Source organism: Oryctolagus cuniculus, chromosome 19 (genome assembly GCF_964237555.1).
Source record: "Oryctolagus cuniculus chromosome 19, mOryCun1.1, whole genome shotgun sequence".
NCBI classification, from domain to species: Eukaryota; Metazoa; Chordata; class Mammalia; order Lagomorpha; family Leporidae; genus Oryctolagus; species Oryctolagus cuniculus.
In genome coordinates this window covers 39,324,275-39,342,081 of record NC_091450.1, presented here as the reverse complement: position 1 = coordinate 39,342,081, position 17,807 = coordinate 39,324,275, and the positions used below count along the sequence as shown (strand labels likewise).

Here is a 17,807-nt window from a genome sequence, read left to right as displayed (position 1 = left end):
TTGGAGGGTGTGTCGAGGGAGGGGCGTCCCTCGAGAGAGAACGGGGTGGCTGTGGCAGAGAGGCTGGTGTTCAGTGTAGAACTTGGAGCTGCCACGGCGGCCACAGCCCGGAGCCCTGCTGGCGCTGTGTGCTTCCTCTGCAACTTCTGTGCACACACACGTGACATCTAAAATTAAGGTCACTTTGTGAACAGCCTTCTGTAGCCTGCTCTGCACACTCAGTGCATTCTGTGTGAGACATCTTCCCCAGGTGTGGGTTTCCAGAAGATGTGTGTGTTTTAATTAATTTGTTTATTGGAAAGTCATTGGCCGGTGCCTCGGCTCACTAGGCTAATCCTCTGCCTGCGGCGCCAGCACACCGGGTTCTAGTCCTGGTTGGAGTGCCAGATTCTGTCCCGGTTGCCCCTCTTCCAGGCCAGCTCTCTGCTGTGGCCTGGGAGTGCAGTGGAGGATGGCCCAAGTGCTTGGGCCCTGCACCCCATGGGGGACCAGGAGAAGCACCTGGCTCCTGCCATCGGATCAGTGCGGTGCGCCGGCTGCGGCAGTCATTAGGGGGTGAACCAATGGAAGGAAGACCTTTCTCTCTGTCTCTCTCTCTCTCACTGTCCACTCTGCCTGTCAAAAAAAAAAAAAAAAAAAAAAAGAAAAAAAAAAAAAAAGAAAAGAAAAAGCTACACAGAGAGAGAGAGAGAGGTCTTCCATCCGCTTGTTCATTCCCCAGTTGGCCACAATGGCCGGAGCTGCACCAATCCGGAGCAAGAGCCAGGAGCTTCCTCCAGGTCTCCCACGTGGGTGCAGGGGCCCAAGGAGTTGGGCCATCTTCTACTGCTTTCCCAGGCCACAGCAGAGAGCTGGATCGGAAGTGAGGCAGGTGGGTCTTGAACCAGCGCCCATATGGGATGCCAACGCTTCAGGCCAGGGCGTTAAACAGCTGTGCCACAGTGCCGGCCCCTGTAAGATGTGTTTTGTAGAGGCCACCCCATTTTCTGCCGTGCAGGCCCTGGCTTTCGATGATGCAGTCTGACGCTGTCATTTCTGCCTTTTTTGTTTTTTCCTGATGCCAGTAGCAGGGTGATTGTCCCTGGAGAAAGTTCTTGGCTGTAGCTCTGATTCTCCCGAGCTGCATCCCCAGAGGTGGGATGGTTGGGTCAGAGTCCACGTCCACAAGGCTTCCTGTGGCCCCAGGCGTGGCTGCACCGGGGCCCCTCGGCTTGATGCTGTTGCTCTAGATCATTGCCGATTTCTTTCTCTCTCTAAGGTAGCTCAGTACAAAAGAGATTCCTCCCCCCCACACCCCCCAGAAGACAATGAAAAATCCCCTGCCAGCCGCTGGTGCCAGTGGGGACTGAAGAGGGGCGAGGTCGGAGGGCACGTGGGGGGCGGGCCCTGGGCTCGGGGAGGCGGCCAGACTCGCCCCACGGGTCACCTCTGTGGGCGCCCCGTTCGGGGCCGGCTGGTGTTGCCGTGCAGACCTGGCTCCATCCAGGCTTAGGTGTCACCTGGGCCTCCGCATCAGCCTTTTTCTTGTTTTAAATGTTTCATCATCTGGCCGGGGCCGTGGCTCACTAGGCTAATCCTCCGCCTGCGGCGCCGGCACCCCGGGTTCTAGTCCCAGTCGGGGCGTCATTCTGTCCCGGTTGCCCCTCTTCCAGGCCAGCTCTCTGCTGTGGCCCGGGAGTGCAGTGGAGGATGGCCCAGGTGCTTGGGCCCTGCACCCCATGGGAGACCAGGAGAAGCACCTGGCTCCTGCCTTCGGATCGGTGCAGTGCTGGCCGTAGCGGCCATTTAGGGGGTGAACCAACGGAGAGAAGACCTTTCTCTCTGTCTCTCTCTCACTGTCTAACTCTGCCTGTCAAATTGAAAAAATAAGTAAATAAATGTTTCGTCATCTGAAAGAGAGAGACCGAGAGACAGAGAGATGGCGCTCTTCCACCTGCTGTTCGCTCCCCAAACGGACACGGGACTGGGCCAGGCGGAAGCCAGGAGCTGGGACTCCACACAGGTGTCCTGTGCGCGTGGCAGGGACTCCGGTACTTGGGCCGGCACCTGCTGCCTCCCCGGCACGGTCGCAGGGAGCTGAATCTGAGGCAGAGTAGCCAGGGGCTTGAGCCAGCACCCTGATGCAGGATGCGGGTGTCCCAAGCACTGTGCCACAACGCCCCCGCCCTGCCCCGTGGTGAAGCCACAGGCTGGACTGTGCAGCTCGGGGGAGAAGGTTACGGCCGCGTGGCTCCAGGGCCGGAGGGCTGCAGGGGCAGGGTGTGCCGGGCCTGTCAGTGGCCATCCTCTCTGTGCCCTTTCCCACTGTGCGTGGCTTTGTCTCCACATTGCTCCTGCCTTACCCGACCCCTAAGAATCTGGGGACACCGACTGTGGAGGAGTCACCCCCAGGAGCCCACGGGCTGGGCTGCTTGGCGGCCTCGGTTTCCCCAAGGCATAGAAGAGTGAACTGGTGCCCCCTGGGGGACACTGGCGGTAATGTCTTCCATGGACATGGGAGACACCTAGTGGGTGAAGGCCCGGCCGGTGCCACCTTGCCGCCAGGGTCCTGGCATGGGCCTCAGGGGCTCTGTCCGACATCAGAGCTCATTCGTGCTCGCTCGGGACACATCTGTCCGTTTCCCTCTGGGCAGCTCGCACCTTCCACGCTCACCGTTGGCGAAGGTCGGGAAGGCCCGCAGGTCGGCAGTTTTATCCTGCACAGCCCAGTGACAGCAGCACAGAGCACAGATGCGGCGCATGTGGAACTTCCAAAAAACGTTTAATTTTATAGTCTTGTTTATGTACTCTTGTTTACTTGAAAGAGTGATGAGAGAGAGAGAGAGAGAGAGAGAGAGAGAGACAAGGCAGGGTGAGAGAGTGCGAGCGAGCTTCCGTACGTGCATCAGCCGGGGCTGGGCCAGGTGGGAGCCAGGAGCCTGGAGCTCCAGCTGGGTCCCCCTTGGGTGGGAGCGCTGCCTGCCGCCTCCGGGGTGAGCAGAATCCGAGTGCCCGGGACGTGGACCCGGTGCTCGGGTAGGGATCAGGCACCACGGGGCCTGCCCGGAGAACGGTCGTAGTTTAGTTCTCAAAGAAAATGTCAGTTAAAAAAATTTAAATCCCACTCATTTTGGTTTGGTGGAGACCAAAACAAGCTCCCCTTTCCTGTTGCTGAGGTTCCCGGCTGGAGGTGGCAGGGACGTCCGTGACACACACACACACGCATACACACACACTAACACACATACACCCACACATATACCCACGCTAACCCCGCCAGCTGGAGGTGGCAGGGACGTCCGTGACACACACACACACGCATACACACACACACTAACACACATACACCCACACATATACCCACGCTAACCCCGCCAGCTGGAGGTGGCAGGGATGTCCGTGACACACACACGCACGCACACACACACACACTAACACACATACACCCACACATATACCCACGCTAACCCCGCCAGCTGGAGGTGGCAGGGACGTCCGTGACACACACACGCACGCACACACACACACACTAACACACATACACCCACACATATACCCACGCTAACCCCGCCAGCTGGAGGTGGCAGGGACGTCCGTGACACACACACGCACGCACACACACACACACTAACACACATACACCCACACATATACCCACGCTAACCCCGCCAGCTGGAGGTGGCAGGGACGTCCGTGACACACACACCACGCACACACACACACACTAACACACATACACCCACACATATACCCACGCTAACCCCGCCAGCTGGAGGTGGCAGGGACGTCCGTGACACACACACCACGCACGCACACACACACTAACACACATACACCCACACATATACCCACGCTAACCCCGCCAGCTGGAGGTGGCAGGGACGTCCGTGACACACACACCACGCATACACACACACACTAACACACATACACCCACACATATACCCACGCTAACCCCGCCAGCTGGAGGTGGCAGGGACGTCCGTGACACACACACCACGCATGCACATACACACACACCATGCTAACCCCACCAGTGGCAGCCTTCCCAAGCACACACACACACACACACACACCCCTACACACCCCACATACACACCCACACTAACATGCACACGCACACACCATGTTAACCCCACCAGTGGCAGCCTTCCCAAGCACACACAAACACCTACACACCCCACATACACACCCACACTAACGTGCACACACACACACGCTAACCCCACCAGTGGCAGCCTTCCCAAGCTTACCTGTCACAGGAACATCCGTGACACACACACACGTGCACACGCACACACACTGACCCACCAGCGGCAGCCTTCCCAAGCACACCTGTTGCAGGAACGTCCATGACACCACACACATGCACACACATGTGCACACAAGTGCACACACGCTAACCCCACCAGCGGCAGCCTTCCCAAGCACACCTGTCACAGGAACGTCCGTGACACACCACACACACGTGCACACACATGCACACACACACACGCTAGCCCCACCAGCAGCAGCCTTCGCACGCACACCTGTCGCAGGAACGTCCGTGACACCACACACACACACACGTGCACACACACACGCTAGCCCCACCAGCGGCAGCCTTCCCAAGCATGCTTGTCACAGGAACGTCTGTGACACACCACACACATGTGCGCACACACGTGCACACACATGCACACATGCTAGCCCAACCAGTGACAGCCTTCCCAAGCACACTTGCCACAGGAACATCTGTGAGACACCACACGCACGTGCACACACGTGCACACACACTAGCCCCACCAGCGGCAGCCTTCCCAAGCACACCTGTCGCAGGAACGTCTGTGACACACCACACACATGTGCGCACACACGTGCACACACACCACACTAACCCCACCAGCGGCAGCCTTCCCAAGCACACCTGTCGCAGGAACGTCTGTGACACCACACACATGCACACACACATGCACACACGCTAACCCCACCAGCGGGAGCCTCCTCACGCACACCTGTCACAGGAACGTCCGTGACACCACACACACACACATGTGCACACACACACGCTAGCCCCACCAGCGGCAGCCTTCGCACGCACACCTGTCGCAGCCCCGAGCTTCTGCCCACTGCCCAGCAAAGTAGCCAAGAGGAGGCACCTTCAGTGGTGGCGCCCAGGGGCCTGTAGGTTCACCGGAGCGCAGCGGCGCCAGCGAAGCCACGGTGCTGTTGGGTTTAAAGCTGCCGGCGTTCCAGTGTTGTAGACCCCAGGCAGTGGTGGTTTTCCTACGGTGCAGGCCAGTAAGGCGGTGGATCGGCGTATTCCGGACTAGTGTGAAAAGGCGTTAGCCAAAGCCAAGTGGGCCGTGGCGTCTGTTGCCGACCGCGGTGTTTGGGTTTCCCGAGGGTGCCAGGCGTGCTCCCTGCATTCGCGTGTGAGTGTGCATAAACGCTCTCGCACCGTCGAGCAGACACTGCGCCCACAGCGGCCTCCCCCGGCAGGGACCTGCGTGCTGGGGGCTTGGATTCCTGCAGACTTTTCTGGCCGGTTTGCTTTTATCCCGGGCTCCCTTGTTTTTTGTGTGTTTTCTTCTGAGTATGACCACTGTGCATTTTCACGCGGGAAGCCCCCCGCCCCACTAAAGCAGTCCCAGAGGCTCGCTCCCCGGGGAACTTCCGTCAGCCTCCGGACTCCTGAGGTTTCGCTGTGTTCCAGAGTGTTGTGTGCTCACACACCTGTTGCCTGCCTCAGCGCTTTGGAGTGGGGGAGGCCGGGCAGCCCCGGGCCCGCATTTACTCTGGGCCCCATGTCCCTCTCCTGTGCCATGAGCCCTGCCTGCCCCGGAGCGCTGGGCCGGGTGGGTACGGCAGCCTTGCCAGCCCCCGCGCAGCCCGCGTGGGCTCAGCCGCGTCTCCCGCGTGCAGGTGCGGAGCCGGGCCTGGCTGTGCGGCCGTCGCTGGAAAGCCTGCTGGCGGCCAGCAGCCACATGCTGAAGGAGGTGTTGGACAGCCCGTTCGTGGACCCGCTCAAGAACCTGCGGCTGCCCCGGGAGCTGAAGCCCCACAAGAAGTACAGCTGGATGCAGAAGAAGGAGGAGCGGGTGAGCCGAGGCTGCTCTCCCTGCCCGGGGGCTGTGGGCGGGGCCAGGCGGCTGGCCTCGGAGTCGCGGAGGTCTGACCCGTGTCCGGCCTCTTCCACGCACCTGCTGTGCGGTGCCAGGCCGTGGGTTTCCCACCTGTGGGCTTTAGTCTGTCCGTCTGATGGCGCAGCAGGCACTTCTTGTGGGCAGCACAGAGGACAGCCTGGGGCCTCGGGCCCTCGGAGCCTCCGCGTGTCAATTTCCCGGGGGTCCTCGGGGATGGAGCCCCCGCTCCCCCCTGCTGCGGCACCCTCTGCTTTCCTCACGTCGTGGGAGGCGGGGCCGACTCAGCCCGCGGAGTGGGTATCGCGGTCCCCAGAGTGCGGACGAGGCCGGGGCCGCAGCCGTCAGGGCTGGCGACGGACGGACGTGAGCCAGGGGCTTAGGATCCCAGAGCGCTGAGCCTCCCCGGGCCCGTCTGAGGGGTGGGGATGGCGGCTGCAGCGCTCATCGCTCTCTCCCTGCCCAACCCCCCCCCCCCCCAGATGTACGCCATGAAGTCGTCCCTGGAGGACATGGACGCCCTGGAGCTGGACTTCCGGATGCGGCTGGCCGAGGTCCAGCGGCAGTACAAGGAGAAGCAGCGAGAGCTGGTGAAGCTGCAGCGCAGGCGCGACTGCGAGTGAGTGCCCGCCCCCGCCCCGGGCCCCGCCCCGGCCCCGCCCGGGCCCCGCCCCCAGCCAGCAGGCAGTGGCAGGCGTCAGAGGTGTGTGTGGACCCGAGTGATGTGTGCGCGTCCTGTGCCCTTGCTCCGCGCCCCGGCTGCCCCTCAGGTTCACAGCCCAGCCTGTGATTCTTTTTAAGGGACAGGCACCAGGAACCCCATAGAAGCTTGGCACGCAGAGGCCCTGGCAGGCCGCGGAAACGGAGCCACGCCCCGAGCGCCCTGTCGCCCCCCCGCAAGAGAGGGAAGAGCCGCACCAGTAGCGGAAAGTAAGGCCGCCCCTCGGTGGGGAGGAGCACGGGGGCCCAGTGGTGCCTGCGTCCGGGCGCCCTGGGACCTCCAGTCCCGCGGGCTCTGACCCCCCGCTCGGGGGCTCCCGCGGCTGGGGCCAGGAGGAGGAGCGAGGCAGCACTTGGAGCCGGGCGGCCCGGCCCAGTGAGGTTGTCCGGGCCGTGACCCGAGCTGCATCCACCGGTCCTCCCTGCCGAGCCGCCAGCCCCACCGCAGTGGGCCCTCGTGCCGCGGCCTGGTCCTCCTTGTCCAACATGTCCCTCGGCTTCCTGCTGGCTTGGATGAGACCAGGGCCCCCTCCTGCTCCGGGCCACATCCTCCTCGTCCTGGGGATGGGCACCTCTCAGGTGTCCTGGGATGCTGCCCGTGAGGGCAGGGGGCGGAGCACTGGCCCGGGAGGCCATCACCTGTGTGCTCCTCCGCTGGGGCGCCGGGCCTGGGCACCTGCCAGGCAGCCTGGTTCTGCACTAGAGAGGGGCTCCAGCGCGGCAGTGGGAGGCCCCAGGGCCCCCGCATCTCACCCTCCACCTGCCCTGGCTGTTCCTGCCCGAAGGGAGGATGCGCCCATGGCCACGGCAGCGTGAGGGGACACTTGGAGCACAGGCAGCAGCGGCCTGGGCGTAGCGGCCCTGCGAGTGGCCGGGCGAGTCCCAGCCGCGCCCCTAGTTCTGACCTGGGGCCCGCAGCTGGCGGTTCTGAGCCTCCTGTCTGGGGAGCAGCACCCAGCACCAGGCGCCGTTCTGTGACTGCAGCCCAGAGCGCGGGCAGAGGGCGGGGCTCACCGAGGGCCCCTGCACCTCGAGCGGTTTCTCCCCTTGCTCGGGGAGGCAGCAGGTTCACAGCAGGCAAGCGAAGCCTCGGTCGGGACAGCTGTCCCTCCACTGCCCGCGCTCCCAGGGACACCCGAGATTAGTGGACGGCTCCGTCTTCCTGTCCGCTCTCGGCCTTACTTCCCCTCCCCTCCTGGTGGCGCTCCTGGGCGTTTCTGATCCTTGCTCTGGGCGCGTCTTGGGCAGGCTGGTGTCTCCCCGTGAACGGTGGCGTGTGTCTGTGCGATTGTGAGAGCGTGCATGCGGGCACGAGAGAGGCCAGCAGAGGATGCTGACTTGACGGTTTCTCCTCCTCTCACGGTGAACTCTGATTCTGCCTCATTCACAAATAGCCCAGAATTCCGGCACCGGAGCCCTGTTTCCCCGGGGGCGTCGCTCTGGCCTCACTGCGTTGCGGCGTGCGGAGCCTGCCCGTCCAGGGCCACGAGGGTTGGCCCCCGGCCCTCCGGGGTTGCCCGGCCAGGGTGCTGACCGGCGGTGCCTCTGGGTTGCAGGTTGAGCAGCAAGTCCCTGCTGACGTCCGATGACTACGAGCTGGGAGCAGGGATACGGAAGAGACACAAGGGGCCCGAGGAGGAACACGAAGCTCTCGTCGCCATGGGGAAGGCCAGGGGGAGGAACCAGAGCTGGGAAGAGCAGGAAGCCTCGGCTGACTTCATGAGCCAGGTCAGCAACGCCGGGGAGGGCCGCCTCGGTGCCGGTGCCGGTGCCTCTTCCCTACTCTGCCGCCTTGGGGGCGGAGCCAGGGCATTCCTGGGCCCCCGTGGAAGCCGGGCGGGGTCGCGGCAGGTTCTCAGCCAGACGGCACGGCTGCTGCGTGGTTGAACGGTGGGACTGTTCAGTGAGCAGCATCACCATTCGGCAGCTCTGGCTGTCGCTTCCTGAGTTCTCCGGGGGCGGGGGGTGATGATGGGCTGAGCGCCTCTGTCCACGAAAGCCCCCCGTCTGAAGACTGACGTGCTCTGTCCCCCCGAAAGCCGGGTGGGTGCCCTGGCTCATGCGGCCATCAGAGGGCTGGACGCCCCCGTAGTGGGACGACCGGGGCCCCGGGGGAGATGCTCAGTAGGTTAGGGTCTAGTCGTGGTGGGGGATGCTGGGATGCTTCCGTGGTTTCCGTGGCACTGTCCTGACCCTCCCCCCCCAAAAAAAAACAAAAAACCCACGACCTGGTTAGAGAAAACAGAAAATGTTGGAAGGCGAGGCAGCCATCACTGGAACTGCGCTGGGTTCCCTTCGGCGACGGTAGCCGTGCGAGCAGGAACCTTCTATGAAATCTAATCGTCCCCTCTGCCTCAGGCGTCCAAGGCGCCCTCCAGGCGTCCCCTTGGCAGCTTCGGTGCCTGTTGGCTGGGCTGGGGTAGCCGCGCGGCAGGCCCCGGCAGCTGCTCTAGGCACCTGAGATACGCGGGTCGCTGCGTTTGCCGTCTTGCCGCCTTCCCGCCCTCCTCCAGGCCTGGCTTGGCAGCTGCCAGACAGTGCCAGAAAATAATCGGAACCACGGGGACGGCCATGTAGTAAGCGGTTACTCTGGGCCAGGCGCTGCCGCGAGGGCTCTGCGCGCCTCTTCTCTGATCAGCCCCCACGAAGCCCAGGAAGTAGCCCCATTTCGCAGGGCGTAGGACTGAGGCCGGAGAGGCGTGAGGCAGCCTGGGGGACAGGCTCGGAGGAGGGGTGCGTGCGCTGCTCTGCGCAGCCTCTCCATGTGTGACCCGACTTCCCTCCCCAGCTGAAGATCAAGAAGAAGAAGATGGCCAGCGACCAGGAACAGCTGGCGAGCAAGCTGGACAAGGCCCTGTCCCTCACCAAGCAGGACAAGCTCAAGTCCCCCTTCAAGTTCTCGGACGCTGCCGGGGGCAAGTCCAAAAGCAGCGGGGGCTGCGGCAGGTACTTGACCCCTTACGACAGCCTGCTGGGCAAGGACCGGAAGGCGCTGGCCAAAGGCCTCGGCCTGTCTCTCAAGCCCGCCAGAGAAGGTAAACACAAAAGGGCCGCCAAAGCCAGGAAGATGGAGTTGGGGTTCAAGGCCAGAGGCCAGACCAAGTCGGCCCATTCCCCGTTCGCCTCGGAAGTGAGCAGCTACTCCTACAGTAAGTAGCGGCCGGACGCCATGCGGCCCCGCGCCGGAAGTGGGGGGGAGGGAGCCGGGCGTCCTGGAGCAGCAGTGCCTGTGATTGGTGGGTGTGGCGCTGGGCGGGCGCCTGTGATTGGTTGTTCACTTGTTGGGGGGGTGCCCGCCCTCTCACATGCCGGAAGCCGTCGGTGTGGAGGCCTTAGGTGTCATAGAGTGTGCGCTGCGGGGCCTAGAGAGGCCCGGAGTGCGACTGCCCCTGGGGGTCCTAGAGATGACGCGCCTGCCCTCAGGAGGCGGTGAGGCGGCCGAGGCTTGGTGGGGAGAGCGTGCGTGGGGCGTTATCTCACGGTATATACGACGGCTTAGCAGCGCTCGCCGCCATTGCTGAGGAGCAGAGGTCGCGGAAGACTTGTCCTGAGATGGGCAGGGTCAGGCTCGCCGGCCGTCTAGAACCTTCTTCCCATGGACCCCCTCCCCCCAGGGTCGCCCCGGAGACTGCGTGCGTGGCGCCTGGAAGGGGCGGCCGGTGGGGTGGAGAGGCGCGTGACCGAGTTGTCTTGGTGCGGGGTCGTTTTGATGTCCAGGGTGCGCTGTCTTCCTCGGACTTTTTGACGGTCCCCGGTCGGCACGAATTTTTGACGTGACTCGTCCTGGAAGATCGGCCCATTCTGTTTCTCCACGATCCTTTTTTAAAAAAAGTGCCTTTGTAGTCTCGTGGTGGGGCGGCGGCTCTGCCTGGAGGTCGGGGCGGGCGCTCCGTGGCCTGGGTGGACAGGTGCGCAGGGTGCGCCGGCTCCTGTCTGCCAGCGCTGTGTGTCCTGCGAGGCGCCAGGCCCTGGCCTCGCCGGCCGTCGGGGCCATCTGGTTGGATGGGCCCTGTCTCGTTCCTTGGGGGAAGGGGCGGGAAGAGGCGTTTAATGTCAAGTGTTCTTAAGGAAAGAACATACAGGAGTGTGTGGACTTGGATCGCAGGCGCCCCCGCCTCCGGGGGTGCCTGGCCCGGGGTTCAGCTACTGTTTTGGGGGGCGTCTGTGGGGGTGGGGGTTGCTCCTGGGCCCCCAGGACTGGTCGGCCGGGGGGTGTGGGTCGGGCGGCCCGTTTGGGAGGAGGTGCCGTGGGGAGTGGTCTCGGCTTCGGTCCTGTGTTGCAGATGAGCGTGGCCGGGCGTGGGCGCAGCTGACAGCCGGGGTCAGGGCCTCGGGTTGCCGGCTGCTGATTTTGCGGTTAGGAAGCCGGGCGAGGGGGTCGCCTTGGGTTTTTCCAAGGGGGGTGGTGGTCTGTGAGCGCGGCCTGGCTGGTGGCTGGCAGGGTCTCCCTCGTCCCCCCAACCTGTAGGTGGTGTGGAGGGGCCTGATTGAGCTCGGTGCGTGGGCTTTCTCCCGCGTGAGAGGGAGCGTGCCTTGGTCGGCACCTGCCAGGGGAGAGAAGCCCGCGAACGTTGCAGCCAGGAAGTGAGCGGGCCCTGGCCAGCGGGTCGGTGGCCGACGAGCGCGCCCCCACTCGGGGTTACAAAGCTGCGTGGGCAGCGATGGAAGAGGGAATGGCGCCCTCTTGCGATGGAAGAGGGAATGGCGCCCTCTTGCCTCTTCAGCCCGGGTTGCCGGTGGGTGGTGCGCCCGGTGGGTTTTGTGGCTGGCTTCGCGCACTGGCTCTGTGGCCTTGGATGTGCCCCAGGGCGCACACACGGGAGCGTGGTAGGGAGAGCGATGGCCGGCGGCCGGCAGGGGCTGGCGGGTTGGTGGGACTTGACCTTGTCCTACACCCCGGGTTGCCAGGCCTTCCTAGAATTGGAATCTGGGTTGTAGTGGGAAGCGTAGATGTGGGGGCAGCAGCCAGCCACCCTCCCCCGCCCGCCGGGTGTAGTTTCTCTTGGCTGTGGCATTGCCGAGCGGCAGCTGTGCCCGTTAACGTCTCCCGTGTGGAGTGGTTGTGGCGTCTTCCCCCGTCTTGCTCAGCAGCCCGATAGTGAGACAGGTGGAGATGGTGTACGCTTGGGTTGGCGTTGGAAGGGGCAGGGCGGTGTCCCTTTGCCCGGTTCCCCCTCTGAAGATGATGGCTGCCATCCCAGGATTGGCACCCGTGGCCGCGGCGTGGAAGGCTCCAGCTGTGGCGCCGTTTGTCAGCCTCCTTGGTGTCAGGGCTCTGCCCGCTCCTTCCTCGGCCTTGGAAGGCCACCTGCGTGGGGAGTTGCACCGAGATGGGTGCGACTGGCTCTCCCACAGAGGAGCCCTGGCCCCTGTGCGATCCCATAGGGTAGACAGGGACCGTGTGGCAGTGACCGCTTTGCCCGGGGCCTGCCCAGGCAGCCGTGGCTGCTGGTGATTCTGGGCAGGGCCCGCAGCCTGGAGGCCTCCCCAGTGCAGGCGGGAGGCCAGGCCAGGGAGGGCACGGCAGCCTTCGTGTGGCCTCTGCCTGCGTGGTCTCTGAGCTGCTGCGCGCGGCGCAGTGCCAGCCCCGTGCCCGCGCCGGCGCCCGCGCCTCACCTCTAACAACTGCTCTGACCGCAGATACGGACTCCGAGGAAGACGAGGATCTGCTCAAGGACGAGTGGTCGGCCCAGGGCCCCTCCAGCTCCAAGTTGACGTCGTCCATCCTGTGTGGCATGGTGACAAAGAGCAGCAAGTCGGCCGCCGGCCCCAAGCTGAGCAGGCGGGGCCTCGCGGGCCCCCGGACTCTGAACCCCAAGCCGGCCGGCGGCAGGAAGCAGCCCTTCTGTTTGCTGCTACGGGAGGCCGAGGCCCGTTCCTCCTTCAGCGACTCCTCGGAGGACTCGTTTGACCAAGGTTACTAGCTCCAAACACAAAGTACCTTTCCTGTTCTAGAGCGAGCGAGCGAGAGTGAGTGAGAGCGAGCGAGCGAGCGTGCGTGCGTGCACGCAGGAGAGATGGCGGGCGCCGCGGCCGTCCGCTCGGAGGGCCGCGGGAAGGCAGCCGTCTGGGTTCTTGGCAGCGTAGCCTGCCTTACTGCCTACTGATTTTTACTTTTGTTCTTATTTGTACTGTATCATTGTGCTGATGTCACTGAGCAGCTCTGTTGGAGCGTTCACGTGGACCGGGTTCGGGCCTCTGCCTTCCTCCGCTCTCGCCTTCCTCTCCGCCCTCCCCCCCGCCCGTGTCCCTCTCCCCTCTCTGCCCACCCAGACCACAGGCTTGGGCCGGGCCTCTCGCACGGGCCCGCGGGAGGCCTCCCGAGGAACCTTCTGTAAACGGAATTCTGTCGTGTGGGCGTGTGACTTGATGTTTGTACCGCAATTTTGGTAATACCAAGCTCTATTAAACATATCGAGTTCATTTTTAACTAAACCCGTGTGCCTTGTCTCTCTTGCTGTGTCCTTACTAGATGTTAGGTGACGCTTCCCCTCATCCGCCCCTCCCCTCCCCTCCCCCCTCTCCCCTCCCCCCTCCCCCCCCAGGAGTAGAGATGCTTTTCTCTATTATTCAAATATCCCTGGTAGCTGTTGGCATTCATTTCATTTTTCAGGTTCAAAGTCAGCTGCTGTCACGTCAGCGTCATTTTTTTTTTAAAGCTGCTTGTGTGTCTTTTATTTTCTAAAAGCTCTCTTTTTTCACCTGTGTTTGGAACATGTCAGTTGATGAGCCCTGTGTTCTCACGTAGGCAGCGCAGGGCCGAGCCCCGCAGACACGCTGGTTGCGTCCGAAAGCGCCGGCTTCATTGCCGCGCCGAGGGCGCTGGCCCGCGAGTCCCAGGCCCGCGGCGGTCTCCGCTCCTCCGTCAGGGCTCCCCAGGAGGGGTCAGGCTCCCCAGCTCTGGGCACGTGCTGCCTCTGCCCTCCCTGACGCCAGAACTGTGCTGTGGAGCTAGGAGCGGCCGAGCCCCCCAGGCCCAAGAAGGGGGAGCGAGGGAGTCCTCGTAAGGTCTCCCAGCCCCGGCTTCAGGGTTTGCTTTGGGGCCGAGTGCCCATCAGGCCCGCCCGTGGGGCTCCCCAGCGCCCCAGCGTCAGCCGCCCCCCGAGGAAGGCCCGCGGTATCCTGGGAAACCTGGACATGACCAGGCCCGGGCCCTGGACCTGGAACAGTGCCCTCATTTTCCAGCCTTGCCCTCAAGTTCCTGGTCCACCTCCTCCTCGCCCCCGCCCCCATTTCCCCTCCCAGTTGGGTGACCGGGAGATGGCGCCGCAGGGAGGCCGATGCCCTCGGGGCTCACGGTCTCCTGGGCCGCTGCCCCGGCTGAGCGAGAAGAGGCCACTAACCACTGGCCCACCTTCTGTGGATGAGCTGGTCGGGTCACCGTCCGCCCACCCCTCCTCACCTCCTCCCTCCGCCTGGGCCGGGCTGGGGCCCCCTGCCACTCCCGGCGCTGCCCTCGGCCAGGGTTCTGGCTCCCAGGTGCTCCTAGCTCCGAGAGGCAGGCGGCCCCCGACCCTCTGAGGAAGGGGCTGTTGGGCTCAGGGCTGGAGCCCAGACCCGGGAGGGGAGGGGCTCGGCCGCTCCGCCTGCCCCGCGAGCAGACCGTTGGTCAGGTCTCCAAAGGGATATTTGGGTAATAGGGCCTCGCCGACCCTGGCACTAAAACACTTGATTGGCTTGGCTTTTCCAGTGTGTGCTTTCTCCTCGCAGCAACTTGACCATACCTTCACCCTTGACCCCTACCCATGATGCTTTGAATGTCTGTTTCGGTCTCTTGCATTTGCTCTCACGCTGCACTCTGGACGCAAAGCGAAGGCTGGGAGTAGGGCAGACGGCGCAGCGGGTCACTGAGCTTGGGTGCGAGCCTGGCTCGTTGCTCCGTAGGTAGGCAAAACCCTCTTCTCTCTATGCCCCCTCTACATCTCCCCCTCCCCGGGGTTTGCCCCCGCCGGGTCTGGCAGCAGCAGATCGCTCCGCATTTTACCGGGTTTTGGGAACACCAAACCGAGTCGAAACCGCCAACCCCTTGAAACGAGCCAAGACCTAAAACACTTTTTTCACCCACAGTAAAAGTTTTCTGCATTTCCATGGGCTGCTTTGCCGGGACTCTTTCCCCCGCCCTGCCCTCGGCAAAGCTCCCTTGACTCAGGTGTGAAGGACTCCCGGGAGGTTTTTTCTCCATCCTCGTGGCCCTGTGCCCCTCCCCTGCGCCTGTGGACCCTGGCCTCGGGCAGACGGGCCACGTGGGAGGCTGCAGGGTAGAGGGGAAGGCGTGGGAGAACCTGACTATCTTTTTGTTTTTGGCTTTTGCCTTCCAAATGTCTTACTGACTCCGAGGTGTCAGGACAGCCTGCCGATGGCTTCCCGGAGTCTGGTGTGGGCATTGCTGACCCCCCAGAAGCGCAGAGCCAACCCTCCCGCCCTCCAGAGTCTTCACACCCCAGCGGCCCCCGGGGCAGGATGTCTTAGCCAGGGGAGGGGAGATCCCTGTCCCGCATCCAACCCCGTGCCCCCACCCCAGCAGCCAGCCCCCTGCCCGCCACCCTGCTCCAGTTGGCCCACCCCAGGGAGGCCTGATGTGGGGACCCAGGCGCTGTGGAAAGTCTGCCTACACTTAGCCTGCTTTGCCGCTGTGGCCCGCTGGGGCGGAGACAGCCATGTGACGTCGCCATGTGAATGGTCGCAAGTGTGCGCTGCCTGCCTGCCCCGCTGGCCCCCGCCTGCTTCATCCATCGCTCCTGCCAGTGTCCTGCCTGTCACCCCTCGTAACAAACCCTCTCTCTCCCTGCCTCCTCCCTTCCCACCCTATTACAGACCCCACCCACCCACCCACCCCAGCCTCCCCCTCCCAGTGGGGGCCCCGGCAGGCTCCCTTGCCAATGGGTAGGCAGATAGAGCCTCTGCCCTCTGGCTACTCTTGAGCGAGCCACCGCCGTGGGTGTTGCCGTGGGTGTCGGCAGGAGAATGTGGAGTTGGTCGTGTGTACCCCCAGGCTGCGTCCCACAGCCCAGGCTGCTCGCTGCCTGGAAGGGAAGTGTGGCCTCCTGCTTCTTCCTGCTGGCCGGAGTGGCCCTCCCTCCGTGCCCAGGCCAGCGCCCAGGCCACTCTCCCCAGCAGTCAGGCCCGCCAGGTGGACAGGTGCCCCGGGCCCCCTGGGCAGAGGGCTTGGTCCCTGTGCAGGTAGCTCTCCGTGCCAGCTACCTGCCCACTCTGCTCCATTCAGCCTGGGGGAGCGGGGGGTGGGAGGGAGCTGCAGGACTAGCTGCTGGGGTAGGGCTTGTAGGTAGCCAGCTTGTAGGACCACATGGTTCCTCTCTGCAGGTCACGGGGTGGTACTGCTTCCTGTTTGATCCACTTGAAGCCTGCAAAACACTGTCCAGTGTACATGGGATCCTGTGGGACCCTCCTGTAGCTGGGCCAGCGGGCTGGGAGATCACCAAGCCATAGATGAGATAGAAGGGCTCAGGGCAGAGAACTTGCCCAACAAGGGCTCCCCAACACGAGAATGCCAGTCGGAGTTAGCGCTGGGCTCCTGGGCCCCCCGCCCCCAGCAACAGCCCGGACTCCACCTTCTCCTGCTGCCAGCCCCCAGGCGCCTGGCCCAGAGCCCCAGCCTGAGTGCCCCCAGCCCCATCCTCCCTCCGCCTCCTTTCCTTCTCTCCTGCTTCCTTTTCGGCCTCCATGTTTATGTTGGGGCGTGTGTGTGTGTGCGCGCACGTGTGAGACTGTGGAGAGAGCTGTCTCCAGTCCTTGTCGTGTGTCTGTCCCCCTGCCCACAGCACAGGTGCATGTTGGGACTCCCTGTGAAGCCCACCCTGACACCCAAAGCTGCTGCCCACCTCTGGGCTGGGCAGGAGGCCCTTGTCCGGGACTCTGTTGGGGGGCCTATGGGCGGGACCATGGGCTAGGGCTGGATCCTCCCCCGGTGGCCCCTGGTGAGGACCGAGGGTCAGGCTGGAGTCGAGTGGGGATGGCACGCACCGGGGCCAGGGTCTGACTTGCTCCCTGTTTTCTGCACGCCAGATGAGAGCTCCGAGGAGGAGGAGGAGGAGGACGAGGAGGAGGAGGAGGAGGAGGAGGAAGCCGAGGCCGCTGGGGGCTATCGGCTGGGCGCCCGGGAGCGGGCCCTGTCGCCAGGCCTGGAGGAGAGTGGCCTGGGCCTGCTGGCTCGCTTTGCGGCCAGCGCCCTCCCCAGCCCCACGGTGGGGCCGTCGCTGTCCGTGGTGCAGCTGGAGGCCAAGCAGAAGGCACGGAAAAAGGAAGAGCGGCAGAGCCTGATGGGTGAGTGTCGGCCCTCCCCGGCTGCAGGGAGGGAAGCGAGGCCCCGAGATGAGACAGGGCAGAGCTGAGGAGTGGGCAGGGTCTCCGCAGCTGTGCGGAGCGGGTGTGGGCGCCCAGGAGGGTCCTGTGTTGGCCAGGGTCGTCAGGGAGGCTGCTGACGTGTTGCCCTGGCTGAGTGAGGGGACGGGAGGTACATCTCCCTCTCTGGCTGCGGGCGCTGGGCTGGGCTGGGCAGCACAGCGAGTGAGCTCAGTGGTGGTGAAGAGGGGCAGGCCCACTGTGGCTTGGGACTGAGGCCCAGAGGAGTCCGAGATTGGGGCCAGGCTTACCCAGCCCACTGCAGACGGGCAAACTGAGGCAGCCGCCCGGGGCTCACCCTGGTACCATTCTCACCCACTCCTGGGCCGCAGCGGGGCAGGGACCCTGCTGACTTCTCTGGTGTCCTTTGCCCTCCTGGGCACCACGGCTCTGCCCTGCTGGCCCCACAGGGCTCCCTGAGCCGCACCTGGCTTCATGGTTCCACAGGCTCAGAACCCAAGCCACAGTGCCACCCCAGGCTCCAGGCCCTGGGCCTACCTTCCCCTGTTCCCCCTCATGCCCTCCCACCCTCTGCCACCTCCAGGCCCAGCCCTGGTCCCTGGTCCCTGGGCTTCAGGCCTGGCTGGCCAATACGGCCGGGGTCGGACGCGCCCTGTCCTGCAGCCT

The 17,807-nt window shown here is 64.1% G+C and overlaps 1 protein-coding gene across 4 annotated transcripts in view; it reads left to right on the top strand.

Annotated features, from left to right (window-relative positions):
• The window catches only part of TNRC18 (trinucleotide repeat containing 18), an 83,146-nt gene that overhangs the window by 38,348 nt on the left and 26,991 nt on the right, over positions 1-17,807 (top strand). For 3 of the 4 annotated variants that reach the window (XM_070064332.1, XM_070064330.1, XM_070064329.1), the window contains 7 exons: positions 5,884-6,059; positions 6,584-6,720; positions 6,903-7,031; positions 8,378-8,549; positions 9,610-9,970; positions 12,462-12,737; positions 16,845-17,102. In XM_070064332.1, coding sequence (XP_069920433.1) covers positions 5,884-6,059; positions 6,584-6,720; positions 6,903-7,031; positions 8,378-8,549; positions 9,610-9,970; positions 12,462-12,737; positions 16,845-17,102 — 1,509 coding nt within the window. The remainder of the gene's footprint in view (positions 1-5,883; positions 6,060-6,583; positions 6,721-6,902; positions 7,032-8,377; positions 8,550-9,609; positions 9,971-12,461; positions 12,738-16,844; positions 17,103-17,807) is intronic. The other variant, XM_070064331.1, reaches the window with a different exon arrangement.